Consider the following 18,828-nt stretch of genomic DNA (forward strand, 5'->3'; position numbering starts at 1 on the left):
CATCCTTACCACACTTGGTATTGTCCTAACCATTTTTTAAAACTGGTTTGTTCATTTGTTCACCTGTTGTGTGTGAAGTCCTAACCTAGGCCCTGGGGATGCAGTTATGAACAAGATGGAGAAGGTCCCAAGATCCTTGCTTTTTTGAAATTTAACAAATAAGAATATAATATAATAGTTATTGCTTTGATAATGGGTGGTGCAATGGAACCTGACCCTGAAGAGCAGTATCAGGGGGTAGGGGGGTAACTTTATCCACTGGGTATCAGTGAAGGGCTCTCTGAGGAAGTTTCACTGGAGCTGAGACCTGAGCCATCCTTGCAAAGACATATAGGAAGAGAGAAGAGCAACTGTGTAGATCTGAGGTCATGAACAACCTTGATCTGTTTGAGGTTTGGAAGAGCAGGCCTGCAGCTTAGTGATAGGCTGAGGTGAGGCAGATGATGTGGTTCTGGCTCAGAGAGCCTTCTGTCCCTGTCTGCTCAGCCTTGGATAAATCACCCACCCTTATACACTCATTTGCTTATACTGGCCTCACTACAGCTCACCATCTGAAAAAGGAGTGTTCATTTTTATCTCGGCCTAGTTTTTGAGGGAAGATGCCTGCTTTAGTAAGCCAAAATATGGTCTTGATTTAAAAGTGTCGAGAGCATGGATTTGATGACTTAGGTATACATGAGTACTGTAGGAGTATGGAGACAGTCCTTCTGTATGCCAATTTGTGGTTTGAAAAAATGAGATCCTTGTGCCAGTGTAATGAAATATCATAGACAGTGTGACAAGTCAGAGCATTTATCCTGCAGCTGGATTATACAAGAACTGTAGAAACTGTGTTGGGAGATTCCGGTTTGGTACAAAGCATTCTCAGAGACACTCCAGTTTTTATTAAATAATGGAGCTTAGTGAGTACTGCTGTTGACTTGCATCTTCTGTCTGTATCTCAGTAGCCCATTTTGCCTGATTTCGTTGTAAAAAGTTCTGAGTTTACTTCTGATAGTTGCATGTTACGTCTTCCACTAAAAGGAGCATATATCGAAGGTAAGTTAGTGTTAATATATTTCTGTGAACATTTATTGAGATTCAAACACTTTTAGTTACTTTTAACCAAAAAATGATTGGAGATAATAAATCCAAATGCATTTTTTACTTGAGCACAATCTTCTATTCGTTTTAACTCATCCGTCTTCTTTGCTGTCTATTTCTACACTGCAGTTAATTAAAATTAGATTGATTTTAATAGTACTATGTTGTGAAATATACTCAATGGTCTTAATAGTTACCATTCAGGCATTGTTTGTAAGCTGTGCATTTACTAATGACTCAATATCTTCTTTTTGCTAATTAGTTTCCTCAAAGTAAATTAAAAATACCTTTTTTTAAGAGCAGAAAAATTTATGGGTCAAAATGTTCCCAAGTGGAATGTAGGACATAATGCTACTGAGCTTTAGGAAACCAGTTTGTTTAATGAGGATGTCAGTGCTCTTCTATCTATCTTGTTTTCAACATGGACGGAAATTGTTGGCCCCTCTATCAGTAATTCTTTCAGACTGGATTAAAAAAAATTTTAACCTCAATTTTGTCAAACTTTAGCTCCATAAGAAAAGCTTTGAATTTAATGGATTTCTTAATAACTTAAGATGATTATTATTGGAACTAGTAAATTATAGCTTATAGTTTGTTTTTGGGGGGTTTTTATTGTCTTTTTTTTTTTGTCTTATTGGGGCCACACCCATGGCATATGGAGGTTCCCAGGCTAGGGGTCTAATTGGAGCTGTTGCTGCCAGCCACAGCCACAGCAACGTGGGATCCAAGCTGCGTCTGTGACCTACACCACAGCTCACAGCAACACCGGATCCTCAATCCACTGAGTGAGGCCAGGAACCGAACCCGCAACCTCATGGTTCCTAGTCAGATTTGTTTACGCTGTTGCGCCATGACAGGAACTGCAATTATAGCTTATAGTTTGTAAAAAGGATTGTCAGGTGTGTTTGGATTTTTCATTCACATTTCTGTATTGTTGGTTTAAAAATTGTCTTTTTTTCCATGTACTTTTTAAAATTTAATTTAATTTTATTTTTTTTTTGTCTTTTTGCCATTTTCTTGGGCCGTACCTGGGGCATATGGAGGTTCCCAGGCTAGAGGTCGAATCGGAGCTGCAGCTGCCGGTCTATACCAGAGCCACAGCAACGTGGGATCCAAGCCGCGTCTGCAACCTACACCACAGCTCACAGCAACGCCGGATCCTTAACCCACTGAGCAAGGCAAGGGATGGAACCCGCAACCTCGTGGTTCCTAGTCGGATTCGTTAACCACTGAGCCACGACGGGAACTCCTCCATGTACTTTAATACAAGGGTTTCTTTTCAGCTATTCATAGTACTTATATCTAGGACCTGTCAGCTGCAAAGAAAAATACCCCTTCCAATTACCAGAGCCGTACAGGTTAGTGCCACTGGGGTTTTGTTTTGTTTTTTAAATGTACGTGGAATGATACATTGGATGAAATCCATTTCCAGTCCCCAAATGCCTCTTTCATGTTTTTATCTCCATCCGTTGGAATCCCTCATTTCCGCTATCTTGTCAATAGCTATCCATTATTCAATATTCAGTTTAGAAAACCCATTTAGGGAACCCTTTCTCCCTGAACTGCCATGAGACCTGGTCCACTAACTTGTAGTAGCCTCTCTGGCTTTTTCTCTGGGCTCTTTGCAGGGTTAGTTGTCTTTGGTGTGTTTATATGTTATCCCTGCCTAGATTATAAATATTATAAAGACGCTTAAAACTACTGTTTCACTCTCTTGTGAGTTTCAAGTTGTTAGAGGTTGCATACCTGTCATTGTGCCTTGTACTTAGTTAAGTACTTCTAAACATCTTTAGTTTCTTTTCTTACATATTGACCTTCCTGTTTCCCTGGAGAGGAAGAGATAAGGCATAGTATAAGATGTACACAGATGATACCGCATTGCCTATGTTCGATCTTCATAGAGCTTGACTTTTTCCTCAAGAAAGTATTTTTTTTCTTAGTTTAAAATTGTAGAAGTGTAGCAGGGGCAGAAAAGAAGGCTGAATCCTTTGAAGGAAGGGTCTGTGCCTTAGAATCCATTGAGGTCTGTCATGTGAACTCAAAGTGAGTAACTTCTACACAGGAGCCATGGCGCACTGTCCTACAAGGCTGAGGACCAGACAGACTTCCTCACGGGCTGGCACCCCATCGTTAGATCGAAAACTGCACTACCAACCCTCCAAGTGAGTGATGGAATCCTTTGGTTGTCCTAGACCCAACAGCTTCTCTAAGCTAAGTTGTTAAGAATTTGTATCCAGGGTGTTCTAGCTCCTGTAGGTGGACAGTAAATATGAATTGATTGTAAAGGGGAGGATTTGTTGGGTGCAAGGATATAGTATAAATATAGCAGCTAGTGATACAGGAAAACATGTCCAGTTAATAAAATTTTATATGTATGATAATGTCATGTCTATTCAAGATAGGTTCTTTGTCATTCTGCATGATAACAGGATAGGAGTGGATGTTGTTACTAGGTCCTCTCAGCACTAGAGATCAATGAACAATTTGATGTTACTGGGCAGCCTTCAAGTCTTGGGAAGCTTTTCTTCTTTGCCAGTAACTGAGAGAAGTTAGGGTTCCTACTAAGGCCTCTGGATTAATCATCCATGCTGAAACAATTCATTCAACTCATTTCATCTACTCTTGCGTATGACTTTATGAGTGAATTGGTTTCTAGTAGAATCGGTCAGCAGAAAGAAACCATTCAGGGGGTTTTCCAGTTAAAGAGCCCATTCCTCTCTCCTCAGGGATCTGAAGAGACTGGCCCACCCTAAGTGACTTCCTAACATGTTTTTCTGTTATTTCCTAGAGAAATGAATGTGAAAATAACAGATTGTTCGACTGAGGTTCTCATCAAAGTTGGACAGTTTGTGTTGATTAAAGGGGATGATGATGAAAATCCATATGTTGCTAAATTGGTTGAGTTGTTTGAAGATGGTGAGTTTGGGGCTGGAGTGAAAAACATTCCTTGCCATGACTGATTGGGTGGTGGGCAAGAAGGGCACTTACTGATTCCTCTGCAGCATGCAGGGTGTGTGTATGGGGTCACTTAAGCTCTAGCTGTACCCTCTTCCGCATAGTGAACCTCTCTACTCACTAGAGCGGTACTGGGTAAGAATGGGATGGAGGGGTGCTCAGGAATTTATCTTTTCCACTATTTTTAGGAGTGGATAAGAATGGCCATGAAGGCAGGATTGTTGGAGTGGAAAGAAAGGATGAATTTAGGAGAAGTGGGGAAGGGGAAAAAAATAGGTGATTTGCACTTTCATAGAGGTGTGTCCTTTAGTTTTGGCATAAGTTAGTAATTTTGCAAATGCAAAGTCACTTTTACCAGGGAGGAAGAGGTAAATTGGATTGGGCAGGTGTATCAATTGATTGATGTCCAGTCAGGAAAACAAAAACACTTTAGGTGTCCTCTTTACCCAGGGACTTGTGTATAAGTGTTGAAAAGGCTGGAGAGGCAAACAATGGTGTTTCCCAGAGAGCAGTAAGTGCAGACAGCCACTGCTGCCCCTAAGGCTGGAATAGCAAAAGGGAAGCTAGTGTTCTCCAGAGCCTGCAAGGCCACACACAGTGCCTCAGTCTATTTTCTCAGCTCTTAACCTCTGCAGAGAAGAAAAGAGCACAGAAAGGTAGGAATGGGGCAGAACCCCAAAAGGAAGACTAAGAAGAAGGATAGAAATTTATTTAAACTATGTAAAACTGCTTCTTCCAAGAGCTAGGAGAGGAGTGTGTGGTAGTTAGTCCTAGTCCTTTGGCAGTTTGTATGCCTACAAGGAAAGGCTGGAGAAGAGTGGATGATGTTTTACCTTAGGAAGTTAGGGGGATATTTGACAAGGATAGAGGAAAATCAAACTAACATCCACTAGGGGGAGCATAGCAGCAGGATGGGCTTTTGTCCTTGAGGTTTGGGCATTAGTGTATAGATTTTTTGTTGATATTGTTGTTGTTGTTGTTGTTGTTGTTGTCTTTTTGGCATTTCTTGGGCAGCTTCCGCGGCATACGGAGGTTCCCAGGCTAGGGGTCCAGTCGGAGCTATAGCTGTCCCCCTACGCCAAAGCCACAGCAACGCAGGATCTGAGCCACGTCTGCAACCTTCACCACAGCTCACGGCAACGCCTGATCCTTAACCCACTGAGCCAGGGATCGAACCCGCAACCTCACGGTTCCTATTCGGATTCATTAACCACTGAGCCACATCGGGAACTCCCGTGTATAGACGTTTTTTTGTTTTGTTTTGTTTTTTAATGGCCGCACATGCAGCATATGGAAGTTCCCAGGACAGGGACTGTATCTGAGCTGCAGCTGTGACCCATGATGAACCTGCAGCAACGTGGAATCCTTTAACTTGCGGCACCAGACTGGGGTTGAACCTATGCTTCCACAGCGACCTGAGTGGTTGCTATTGGATTGTTGTTTTTTTTGTTTTTGTTTTTGTTTTTTCTTTTTAAAGCCACTCCCTGGGGCATATGGAAGTTTCCAGGCTAGAGGTTGAATTGGAGCTACAGCTGCTAGCCTACGCCTAGCCACAGCAACATGGGGTCTGAGCTGCAGCTGTGACCTACACCACAGTTCACAGCAATGCCAGCCAGATCCTTAACCCACTGAGTGAGGCCAGGGATCGAACCCACATCATTATGAATACTAGTCAGGTCTGTAACCTGCTGAGCTACACCAGGCACTCCCAGGTGTTGGGTTCTTAACCCACTCGACACCGCAGGAATTTGCCATATATAGATTTTAGAATTCGTGTTTTGTGCCACATTGGATTGCTTGAAAAGAGCTAAGTCTTTCTCTGAAAAGAGCTAAGGAGGCGAAGAGTCGGTGGTGGTGGTGGCACTGATGAGTTTATGTTCTTCGCTTGGAGCTAACCTTGGTATGAAGTGATAAACCTGAAGCTTGCAAGCATGCTTTTGCCAGAAGTCATCTCAGTGGCTGGTGCTCTGAGTCTTGCTAGGAGTTTTGTTTTGCTGCTGCTTGATGGTTTCTTTGTAACACTGATTTGCAAAATTTGTTCAGTGCATGTGATTAGAATTGCTCCTATCATAACTTTAATGATTTATTTGATGACTGATAGCACTATTTGGGAAGTGGAGCAAAGTGAGAAGAACGGGTGCTGGATGGAGTCAGATTGCAGCTGGTTGGTCCTGTGACCTTTGACATTATTTAAAGTCTGTAATGTGATTACTTCACCTGTAAAGGGGAGACAGTCATAGTACCCTACCTACCTTGTAGGATTGTGGTGAGGATTAAAGATAATGTGTTAATCAAGTATCATCAGGTGTTTAGCATAGTGTCTGATACTTGGAAAGTGCTTAATAAAATGTTCTCGCATTTTCCTAATCTTACCATTTCTACCCATCCCTCCTAGATTCTGAACCTTATCCTAAGAAACATGCTCGAGTACAGTGGTTTGTCCGATTCTGTGAAATCCCAGTCCATAAACAGCATTTGCTGGGCCGGAAGCCTGATGCACAAGAGATATTCTGGTATGATAACCATGCCTACGACAACAACGTTAACACTGAAACCATCATTGCCAATGTGCGGGTAGGTGATGCTTTGATCCTCCGTTCTATCTTGAAGCTTATTTCCGGCTGCCTCCTAAACCGCATGACCTCAAAGATGTTACTGGCTCTAATGTATCTCACAGAAATGAATTTTTCCTGTTTGTCATCTTCTCTGCTTGCCTGCCTATTTCATCTCAACAAATATTTATTGAGAGCACTGACTATGTGTTAGGAGCCTCCTGGAGGAAGTGACATTTAGGTTGTGACCTGAGGGATGAGCAGGATTTAGCAAATGTATCTCACCGGGAAATTATATTTAGCTATGATTGGGACAGGCGTACAGCATTGTGAGGCTAAGGATGCTTGCTTAAATGAGGACTTCACCTTGAGTAAATCAGCACAAAGACGTGCTCACTGCTGCCGGAAAGTGTGTGTTATGGGATTTTATGATAAATCAGGTTCTAATGAGTTGCAGGCCAAATTGAGACACTGGTTTGGAGACTAGGATATGAGTTGTTTCTCAAGCTACTTAGGCCCCCCAAACGGGGTTAGATCATGATGTGAAGTGTGGCACATGGTGATTAGGTGGTTGGTTTAATGGTAGGGCAGGGAGGCTATGGTCTGGCATGACCGTAGTCAGATTTTTCCTGTCTACAGACCCAGCATATCATATGCCACAAAATAATTTCTCTCTGAGGTAAATGAATGAAGAGGTGATAGGCAGATATAGAAGCTGAAACACCAAAATGGGTGAATTTGGAAAGACAGAGCGGGTGTTTAGGTGGTAGCACAGTGGGAATGAGCGTAACTGTGACAGGCCAAGCTCAACCACAGGTGGGAGAGTATTGTGCACTCAGGAGGTAAAATGGGGCCAGATGTTAGAAGGCACTGGACATGAATTTAAGTCATCTGATCTTGGTAGAGTGAGGAGCCACTGTAGACTCATGAGCAGGGAGGCGTGCTTATAGAAGTTTCCACGGGGAAATGTGGCATGGATAAACTGAATGGACTAGAAAAGAATGCCATACCAGGTATGGCAATCAGTGAGGAGGAGTCTGGAAATATGCTGCACCACGTCCATGCCTCTTGGGTTTAGAAAAGTAATGTTCCAGGTAAGAATGCTTTTTACTCATAGCTCTCATAGAGCGTTCCTTGACTCTTTGGTATCATCTATACTTCCCAAATTCAGGTACTAGCTCTAGCCCCAGATGAAGTGATACCTATGGACCTGAAAAATGAGAAGACATTCTTTGTGAAACTATCTTGGGATGAGAAAATATTCAAACCACTGTCTCCAGAACTAGTTGCACAGTGGGATGAACGACAAGAAGGCAAACGTAGATGCCAGAAGTCTGTGGCAGACAAAACTAAGAGCACAGAAAGCCCTTCTTGGACCACAGCAAAACATGAGGTCAAAAGGATTGAATCAAAGCATTCCACCTCTAAATCTCGCCAAACTCCTTCCCATCCTGTTACCCCAAGGGCAAGGAAGAGGCTGGAGCTCAACAGTAAGTGTGAAATGGGTCACAGTGAGCAATATGGAAGCTAAAGGAAAATGATCAAATATTAGTTTATGCTACACTGTTGAGTTAGTGCAGCAGTGGGCCAGGTATTGATTAGACACATTTTGAAATATATATCACATAAGACTTATCATTTTAATCATTTTTAAGTATTTAGTTTAGTGGCATTAAGTACATTCACATTGTACAACCATCCTCATCATCTTCCAAAACTGGTAGTCTCTTCAGCCATTAAGCAATAACTTCCCATTCCCCATCCTCTGGCAACCACCATTCTACTTTTTGTTGCTGAATTCGACTGCTCTAAATACCTCCTTTAAGTGGAATCATGCAGTATTTATCTTTTTCTGCCTGGTTTATTAAAGTTAGTATCATGTCAAGATTCGATATGTTGTAGCACGTCAAAATTTGCTTTTTTAAAAACTGAGGTATTATTGACATGCAACATTGTAACATTATATTACTTTCAGGTATACAACATAATGATTCGATGTTTGTATGTATTGTGAAATGTTTACCACAGTAAGTTTAATCAACATCTGTCACCATATGTGCAACCAGTACAGAAAACAGTATGAAGGTGCCTTAAAAAACTAAAACAAGAATTACCATGGGATCCTATTCCTATGCGTGTATCTAGAGAAAACTCAATTTGAAGAGATACATGCACCTCTGTTCACAGCAGCACTATTTGCAATTGTCAAGACATGGGAACAACTTAAATGTCTATTGACAGATGAATGGATAAAGAAAATGTCGTGTAGATAAATATACACACAATAAAATACTACTCAGCCATTGAAAAGAATGAAATAATGCCATTTGCAGCAACATAGTTAAACCTAGAGATTATCATACGAAGTGAAGTCAGAGAAAGGCAAATATGATAGCACATATATGTAGACTCTAAAGTATGATACAAATGAACTTATTTATAAAACAGAAACAGACTCACAGACATATAAAACAAACTTCTGGTAACCAAAGGGGAAAGAGGATTGGGGGGGTAAATTAGGAGTTTGGGATTAGCAGATATAAACTACTACATATAAAATAGGTAAACAGCAAGGTCCTACTATACAGCACAGGGATATATTCAATATCCTGTGATAAACCATAATGGAAAAGAATATGAAAAATATGTGTTCTCTGTATTCATGAGCTTGTTTTTGTTTTCATTTTTAAATTTAGATTCCACGTAAAAGTGAGATCATAGGGGATTTGTCTTTCTCTGTCTGATTTATTTCAGTTAGCGTAACATCCTGAAGATCCATCCATGTCACAGATAACAGGATTTCTTTGTTTCTTTATGGGTGAATAATATCCCATTGTATATCCATACCATATTTCTCTTTTTTTTGTCTTTTTTTTTTTGGGTCACACCATGACATATGGAGGTTCCCAGGCTAGGGGTTGAATTGGATATATAGCTGCCAGCCTACACCACAGCCACAGCAACGCCAGATCCAAGCTGCATCTGTGACCTACACCACAGCTCATGGCAATGCCGGATCCTTAACCCACTGAGTGAGGGCAGGGATCGAACCCACAACCTCAGGGTTCCCAGTGGGATTTGTTTCTGCTGCACCACGACGGGAACTCCCATACCACATTTCTTTATCCATTCATCCACTGATGGACACTTAGGTTGTTTCTGTATTTTGGCTATTGTAAATAGTGATGCAGTGAACATGGGGGTACATTTATCTTTTCAAGTTAATGTTGTTGTATCTTCAGATAAATATCTAAAAGTGAAATTGGCTGGATTATGTGGTAGTTTTATTTAGTTTTTTGGGGGACCTCCATACTGTTTTCCATAGTGGCTGCACCAATTTACATTCCCACCAACTATGCACAAGTATTTCCTTTTTCCCACGTCCTTTCCACTACTTATTATTTCTTATCCTTTTGATAATAGCCATTCTGTCACATTGAGGGGGTACCTCATTGTGACCTTCATTTGCATTTCTTTGATGATTAGCAGTGTTGAGCACCTTTTCACGTAGCTGTTGGCCATCTGTACATCTTCAAAGAATAATGTTTTCAGGTCCTCTGCCCAGTTTTTAATCTCATTCATTTTAGTGATGGTTTCCTTGCTGATCAGAAGCGTTTTAGTTTGGTGTAGTCCCACTTGCTTGTCTTTGCTTTTGTTGCCTTTGTTTTTGGTGTCAGATTCAAAAAATCATCACCAAGATCCACGTCAAGGAGATTTACCACCCATGTTTTCTTCCAGGAGTTTTACGGCTTCAAGTCTTACATTCAAGTCTTTAATCCATTTTGAGTTAATTTTTGTATATGATGTGAGATAGTCCAGTTTCATTCTTCTGCATATGGCTGTCCAGTTTTTCCAGTATTTTTTAATAAGGAAACTGTCCTTTCCCATTGTATATTCGTGCCCCCTTTGTTATAAATTAATTGACCATGTATATGTGGGTTTGTTTCTGGGCTTTCTATCCTGTTCCATTGATCTCTGTGTCTTGTTTTTAATGCGAAAATTATATTGTTTGGGTTATTGTAGCTTTTAATATAGTTTGCAATCAGGGATTGTGATGCCTTCAGCTTTCTTCTTCTTTCTCAAGATTGCTTTGGCTATGTGGGATAAAATTTCCTTTCTTTTTAAGATTGAATCATGGGTTATGATATGTATATGCCACATTTTGTTGATCCATTCAACTGTCCGTGGACACTTTGGTTGCTTCTACCTTTTGGCTATTATAACTGATGCTGCTATGAAATGAGTATACACATACCCACTTGTCCCTGCCTTTGTTTATACTCAGGAGTGGCATGGCTGGGTCGTATGGTAATCCATTTTTAATTTTTGAAGGAACCACTACACTCTTTTCCATAGCAGCTATATCATTGCACATTCTTATCAACAACACCCAAGCGTTCTGTTTCCCCAAATCCTCACCAACTGTTCCGATCTTGTTGTTATTGTGTTGTTTTATATCATTGTTTTCTGTGGTCTTGATAGTAGTCATCCTAGTGGGTGTGAGGGAGTGTGTCACTGTTACGTTTCCCTAACGACTAGTGATGTTAAACTCCGTAATCAGCTAATTCTTTAAGAGCTCAGCTACGGGGTGACATTGCTTTTAAATCCTCAGTGGAAGAGCTAAGAAGTGTGTGCGTGAACTGTTAGTTCATGCTGGTTCTTTAGGTTCATAGTGTCACAACTGCTGTACCAGTACGACAACCAGTAGTAAATTGACCAAGTAAAGTTCAAAATTGATTTGCAGTTCTTTATGTCTTTAGAATCTATTCCGCTGAGGGAGTAAAGTTACTCTGATTAAATTTTTTCTTCTGCTAATCGTCATGTTATGTAGTAAGGTTCTTTTATTTCTGTTTAATTTTAAGGCTTTTCCTACCTGTAATTGATTTTTTTAAAAAAACATATGAAACGTTAGCATAGAAGTCAAAACTATTTAAAACAAGTATATTCAGATAAGCCTCATTCCTTTCTTTACCCTCCGACCCTGTTTTTACCTCATCTTTTTAGGTAATCAATTTTATTTTGGTTTCCGGTTTATTTTTCCTGTGTATTTTGCAAAATTCAACAGATAAACCTAAACATAGACAGGCATATATAAATGCACTCATATACAAACGTGCATATAATTTTTATTTTATTATAACTGTATTTCCCATTCTTTCTTGCCAGTAGGATATCGTACTGGCTATATTCTTTTCCGTCTTAACTTTTTTCACTAATAATGTATCTGAAAGCCACTCCATGGCCACTGTGAGAGCTATCCTCATTCTATTATGTGTCATTAACTTTTTTGTATATGTGCCAAGTTCATTGAGTATTCTTTGTATTTTGGATAGCTCTGTACTACAGTATATGTTTAGAAGCAGAATGTAAACATATAAAACAGTTCCCACCATGGCGCAGTGGGTTAAGAATCTGACTGCAGTGGCTCAGGTCACCGTGGAGGTACAGGTTCCATTCTTCATTCCCGTCCCTGCACAGTGGGTTAAAGGGTCTAGCATTGCTGCCGCTCAGATTCAATCCCTGGCCCAGGACCTTTCATGTGTGGCCATTTAAAAAAAAACAATATATAAAACATTTTGGAAATGTGGAAGACTACTAAAGAAATAATGTATAATGTTACCATTTAGAAATATTTGCAGTAATTTTTTTTCACTGTTGATTTTGTAAGACCTTGAAAGTTGAGGTAAGAAACTTAACCTTGACACAGTTACATAAGTAGACAAGGCAGAATATGATGAAAATACGTTGGATTCATTGTTTTTGACAGAAAGATGAAGGAATGAGCATGACGGAGACTAGAACATTGGAACTTTTTTTTTTGTCTTTTGTCTTTTTTAGGGCCGCATCCACAGCATATGAAGTTTCCCAGGCCACGGGTCCAATCGGAGCTGTAGCACTGGCCTATGCCAGAGCCACAGCAATGAGGGATCTGAGCCACATCTGCGACCTACACCGGCCTATGCCACAGCTAACAGCAACGCCAGATCCTTAACCCACTGAGCAAGGCCAGGGATTGAACCCTCGTCCTCATGGATGCTAGTCAGGTTCGTTGACCACTGAGCCATGACGGTAAGTCCGACCCTGAGACATTTTTGTATTAACCTGGACATTAGTTACCCTCCTGTTCACCACTCTGCACTGGTAGATGACTTCTCGCCTCATCTGCAACTGTCCCACCCATAGCCGGTGCTCTGACGAAAGTAAACTCCTCTGGGCCTCATGCTTTCCTGCCTCATTGCCTTAGCTCACATCAGTCTCATTTATTCTCTTCACTTATCCCCCTCCTTCCCCTTTCAACTCCTAAATTTTGCCTTTCTTGCAAGGTCTTTTTCACTAGCATTTAGGTGCTTTAGGACAATTATTAAACTTCATGTTATAGCCATTTATGTGTATCATTTCCCCTGTTAGACCAGAGTATGTTGTGGATGGGGACCAGAATCGAGTCTCGTCCAACTTTGGTTTCCTCTTAGCACCTGGCACATGCCTTGTCATTTTAGTAGCTCAATTGATGTCTGTGAACAAACGGCCAGGTTTTTGGTGCCTTTGGTCATGGTGAGAGAGGAACAGATCCAAACATGGTTCTTTGTAGTTTTAGAACCCATTTGATTGCCCCCGGGATCCATCTTTTCTCCACTGGTACATATAATCTGGATTAAGAAAAATCTAGGTCTTGGTGTGACTCAGCAGCCCATTGGTATAGATTTTCTCAAATTTATTGGATGGGGCCTGAGGATGTGCAGTATCACTCTGGTTGAGAACCACTGTTCTGGAAGATTACTTCAGGGAAAACCTGATCTGAACATTTAGCTACAGAAGGTGATTTAACTATTGATTAGGAAAATTACCCATGGATTTAAGAGACAGACTAAAAATAATAAGAGCTACTTGGCCTGGGGAAAGAAAATCTAGAATAATTCAAAATATGGACAATTCATGTCTTTGCATCACTTAGTGAATGAATTTATAAAGAGACTGGGGGGGGGGGGGTTGTGGAGTGCTTGTTGTAAAATTTACCCACTGTCTATGGTGATTTTCTTGAACCTAGGTTTCCCTAGGACGCATAACACTAGGATATCCCAGCAGACATCCTCAGCCTTGTTGGATTCTCCCGGAAGAGCAAAAAGGAAAATGGCCTTCTCAGAGATCACCTCACCTTCAAAGAGGTCTCAGCATTATAGGCCTCTGACCTTATCTCCAGCTCTGAAAGCCCCAGAGAAAACTGGAAAGATTCAACCCTCTTGTGCCAAAGATGACAAGAAGGCTTCACCAGATTGTCGCATGATCCTGAGAATGCGACCCTCAGCTTTGAAAACAGAGACTAGTGAAGAAAGAACACTTAGCCCCACCTTGGGGGGACGGAAATCCTCGGTGGAGCCTTCTGTGATTCTGAAACCAGTAAACATCAAAAACAGGTGACTGTGGGTGTTACCCTGCCTCCACAGAGCCTGTCCTTCACATGCTGTGAAATGTGTGGGTCTCAGTCAATAAAGTTAGAACAACGGGGCATGAATCTGCCCATGTCACAGAATCACCCGCTTTTCCAAAATACAGATTTCTCAGCCTCTTCCTAGATGTAGTGAATTGGTCTCCAAGCACTGGGCCTAGGAATCTGCATTTTTGAGATGCTCTTTGGATGATTCTGATATACCCAGCTGTCTTTTGGGGATCACTGCTCCAAAAGATAGTTTCCCAAACCTGCATTGCTTCAGGGTGCCAGATTGCAAACTCTGAAACTTGACCCTGGACAATGTTTATAAATAATGAGCTGCACAAATAATGTGACAAGCCTGAAATTTCAGTGTTTTCCTGGAGTTCCTGTTGTGGTTCAGTGGGTTAAGAATCTGACTAGTATCCATGAGGATGCGGATTCAATCCTTGGCCTCACTCAGTGGGTTAAGGATCCAATGTTGCCGCAAGCTGTGGTGTAGGTCACAGATGTGGCTTGGATCCCAAGTTACTGTGGCTGTGGCATAGGCCCACAACTTCAATTCACCTCCTAGCCCAGGAACTTCCATATGCTGCAGGTGCAGCCCTAATAGGGAAAAAAAAGAAAAAGAATCTCCAGCACCTGAGTCATGATAAATAGGTTTGCTTGATAAATGCTTTTTATTGAAAATATAGCTGCTGGAGTTCCCATCGTGGCTCAACAGAAACAAATCCAGCTACCATCCATGAGGATGGAGGTTCGATCAATTCCTGGCCTTGCTCAGAGGGTCAGCGATCTGGTGTTGCTGTGAGCTGTAATGTAGGATCTTGCGTTGCTGTGGCTGTGGCGTAGGCTAGAGGCTGCAGCTCCAATTCGACCCCTGGCCTAGAAATCTCCATATGCCTCGGGTATGGCCCTAAAAAGCTAAGAAAAAAAATATAGCTGCTAATGTTGAGCCTGAGTGGACAGTAAATTCATAGATACATCAGAAATTTAAAAAGGATAAGAAATTCTGCCTAGGATTATGTATATTCTGATCTCAGGCTGGGAAGGTAGTCAGTCTGAGTTAACTGATAAGCTTTTGGCGAACTTTGGTCTCTGGGTTTGAGTCATACTTCAATAACAAACTTTTCAGTGTGATTAGCTCCTTCCAAAGTAACTGTGAAAAGAATAGGAGCCAGTCAGTCCATCCATCCGCCTATCTTCTAGTCCTGCTTCTGATCCCTAGTGCCCCAAACTGCTTCCCATAACTTGCTGTGGTATCTTTCAGGGAGGCCAAAGGACCAGAAATTCAGGACGAAGCTACCTCTACTCCCCATCGTGTCCGCAGACAGAGCTCGCTTTTGACTTTGGATCGGATTAGGCAGCAGCTTAGGTAAGACTGTTCCTTGGCAGCCGGAAAAGATCGTTGCCATCTGTGACATCTATAATCCTCTTTCTTAAAGCCTCTTTCTTGTTTGTTATTTGCTCATACGTTGAAATTCACCTTTGCCTAGTTTGTCTAGAATTAAGTTCGTTTCATGTAAGTGTCATACTTTGAAAGGTGCAAGAAACACTGGCTGGGGCTTAGGTGGCTCCCAGGGCCCCATGATCATCACACCCAGCAAGACAGTTAGTGGGGTGTCTAACAGCATGAACTCTGATTCCAGTAGACTTGGATTTGAGCCTAAGCTTCGTTGTTTATCATCTGTGTAACCTTGGTTACCTAACCTTCTGAGCCTTGGTTTCCTCATCTATAAAATGGAAATAATAATAAGTCACAAAGTTGTTGAAGGGTTTGATGAAATAATATAAATAAAGCCCTTAGCAGAGCATCTCAGTAGCAAGGGCCCAAGAAATGGAGCACATTCTGTACTGCTTGGTTGCAGGGAAGGCTTCAATACCTTGAATCCACACTGACCTATTAGGAACCTATTATTTAGACTTCAAACACTGAGTATCAGAAAAATGTATCCCACCATTCAGGTTTTTAGGTAAGAGTAAAAGTGACCAAGAAGAGGAAGAGTTTCTGCCGGCAGCAGAGTTTTCAGACTCCAGCAGTGAGGAGGAAGAGGCTTCCACACCCCGCCTTCCCAGGAGAACTCTCAGCAGTGTGTCCAGGAACCCGAGCTCTTCCTTGAAGTCATCCATGCGGACCCCCTCCAAGACACCAAAGAAAACTGTAAGGTTCTTTTGCGTTTGTTTTCCACTGAAGCGTCCTTCTCTTAATTTAGAAATTGTGACGGCTGAGGTTCCACAACTGGTAACGGCTGGATTCTGAACATAGGTCTCTCAAATTCAAAGCTATGCCATTTGGAGATTCATAGAGGAAAAGTTCTAAGCGAACCCTAGGACTGAAAACGAGCTCAGTAGACAGTGATTTTTGAGTCCACATTCCTTTTTTTTTTTTTTTTTTGGTCTTTTGTCCTTTTAGGGCCGCACCTGCGGCATATGGAGGTTCCCAGGCTAGGGGTCTAATCGGAGCTGTAGCTGCCAGCCTACACCACAGCCACAGCAACTCGGGATCCGAGCCTCGTCTGCGACCTACACCAGAGCTCACGGCAATGCCGGATCCTTAACCCACTGAGCAAGGGCAGGGATCAAACCCACAACCTCATGGTTCCTAGTCGGATTCATTAACCACTGCGCCACGACGGGAACTCCTGGACACCAGTTTTAAATAAACCACTAAGGCATGTTCCCTAGTGTTCACTCAATATAATTGATCTTTTTTTTTTTTTTTCCTGTTTGTCAACCCACCGAGCGAGGTCAGGGATTGAACCTGCAACCTCATGGTTCCTAGTTGGATTCGTTTCCACTGCGCCACGACAGGAACTCCCGTATTCCTTTTAAGATACAGAACCGAATGGCCAAGAGCTGAACTTCCTGAGGGAAGGACAAGGGCCACAAGAACTGACTCTTTGTCTTTGCATTTCCCACAAAAGCTGGCAGAGGGCTTTGTGTGTGGTCAGTGCTTGATGGGTATTGAATCCAGGGCCGCTGGGCCATGTTGCTTGTTTTATTGTGTATTTGATACACCTGAGGAACAGGGAGCACCAGGAGGTGTTGGTCATGAGTTGTGTAGCAGCAAGATGGAAGAGGCTAATGGATGTCTCTGCTTTCTCTGGCGCTTTAGCAGAATATTGAAAGTTATTAAGGAAAGGTCTTGGAGTTCCCTGGTGGCTCAGCAGGTTGAGGAGCCAATGTTGTTACTACTGCGCCTCAGGTTGCTGCTGTGGTGTAGGTTCAGTCCCTGGCCTGAGAACTTTTGTATGCCACAGGCACAGCCAAAAAAATTTAAATAAAAAATTAAAAAAATAATTGGGATTTCTCTTGTGGCACAGTGGGTTTTGGATCCAGCATTGCCACTGCTGTGGTGCAGGTTTGATCCCTGCCCTGGGAACCTCCATATGCCATGGACATGGCCAAAAAATAGAAAAGAAAAAAGAATAAAAAAGAGAGTCTGTGTTCAAATACGTTTGAGAAATATTTGGACTAAACAAAGCTAAATTGGTTTCATTATCACATGCCTTCTCAAAGCCATTAATTTACTAATGTTATTGTGACCTCCCAAGAAAACATTAAATATCAGGAACATTTTTTCTTGGAGCTTCTCATTCTTTAGAACAGTTTAGAAATGCCTAATTAGGAGTCTTTTTCTAAAGCTGATCTCTGTTTTTCCATATCAAGAAAAATGTGATCGGGCTTGGGTTGAAGTCTTTAGGGAAGGAAGTCCAGGAGACCACCTTTGCACTAGAGACAGGCCTACCGTGCAAGTAAGTCAGTCAGGGGTGATCTGGAGTGATTGCCTCTCCTGGGTCCCATCCAGAAGAAGAGATTTCGGGTGTGGGGAGCCTCTTAGCATAATAAAAAAGATCCTAGGTCCACCCACTTTTTGCTATCTTCTCAGTAAGATTTTGTTACTCCTTTCCTCTTTTCTCCAAGGTGAATAGATGTACAACTGTTAGATGGGGTCTAAATGCTTTCAGCTGCAAGGAAGGGGTGGCGAGATTATCACTTTATAGCTTGGCTAGAAGCCGAGGGTGGGTAGGGGAAGCGCCCCCACAGAACCGAGTGCTTCGTGGAAACACCATGAATGCTACAAGATAGCAGGCCTGCTCTAGTAAGCCAGTAACAAGAAAAGAGAATAGAAGAACAGAACTGTTGGCCTAAACCTGGGGTTTGGAGTGGAAAAATCTGGGAAGGTTTCTCTGAGTTCTGTGTTGTGGATTGTGGACGTTCTGAGCTAAAGGTTGGTAATATTTTCAAAGAAATCTAGAAGAGGATCTAATGAATCAAACTCAGTTTATGCCCGTATTTTGGCAGAATATTTAAGATTTCTTAATAATTTGTCTTGGTTTCAAGATAATATTTTACTCTGAAAAAGTATTTAATCCACACTTTTTTCCCTTCTTTTTTGTTTTCCAATCCTAATACTATATGCAAATAAGTAAGAAATTGTGTTTGGACTATGAGCAAAATATACATGTCATATGAGGTTAGAAAGGGAGAAATCTTGGTCTAGGAAGAAGCTAAGGAATTCACCACCTCTCTTCTTTTTACCAGATCATCATGAATCAGATTTGCTGATGTGTCCTGAATAGAGTTTTGATTTATTTTTCCCTTCTGAGATGTGTTCTCTCTTTTGAATACAGCCTGGGCCTAGAACACCAAGTCATGCCACTCCTCAGATCCGCAGCCGAAACCTAGCCCCCCAGGAGCCCACCAACGTGCTGGAGGAGGCCCGGCTAAGGTGATATTGTTGGGGGCACGGTGGGGTTCCCTTCCAGATAGGCAGAATCGGGCTCTGCTTTCATTCACATGAGAGAGAGT

General features: G+C 41.8%; 1 protein-coding gene across 2 annotated transcripts in view; it reads left to right on the forward strand.

Moving 5' to 3' along the window:
* ORC1 (origin recognition complex subunit 1) overlaps positions 1 to 18,828 on the forward strand; it is a 32,768-nt gene that overhangs the window by 3,277 nt on the left and 10,663 nt on the right. For both annotated transcript variants that reach the window (XM_047789108.1, XM_047789109.1), the window contains exons 2-9: positions 3,146 to 3,245; positions 3,872 to 3,999; positions 6,434 to 6,612; positions 7,762 to 8,080; positions 13,636 to 14,002; positions 15,287 to 15,391; positions 15,982 to 16,177; positions 18,651 to 18,748. In XM_047789108.1, coding sequence (XP_047645064.1) covers positions 3,151 to 3,245; positions 3,872 to 3,999; positions 6,434 to 6,612; positions 7,762 to 8,080; positions 13,636 to 14,002; positions 15,287 to 15,391; positions 15,982 to 16,177; positions 18,651 to 18,748 — 1,487 coding nt within the window. In that variant the 5' untranslated portion in view covers positions 3,146 to 3,150. The remainder of the gene's footprint in view (positions 1 to 3,145; positions 3,246 to 3,871; positions 4,000 to 6,433; positions 6,613 to 7,761; positions 8,081 to 13,635; positions 14,003 to 15,286; positions 15,392 to 15,981; positions 16,178 to 18,650; positions 18,749 to 18,828) is intronic.

Source organism: Phacochoerus africanus, chromosome 8 (assembly GCF_016906955.1).
Source record: "Phacochoerus africanus isolate WHEZ1 chromosome 8, ROS_Pafr_v1, whole genome shotgun sequence".
Taxonomy (NCBI): Eukaryota; Metazoa; Chordata; class Mammalia; order Artiodactyla; family Suidae; genus Phacochoerus; species Phacochoerus africanus.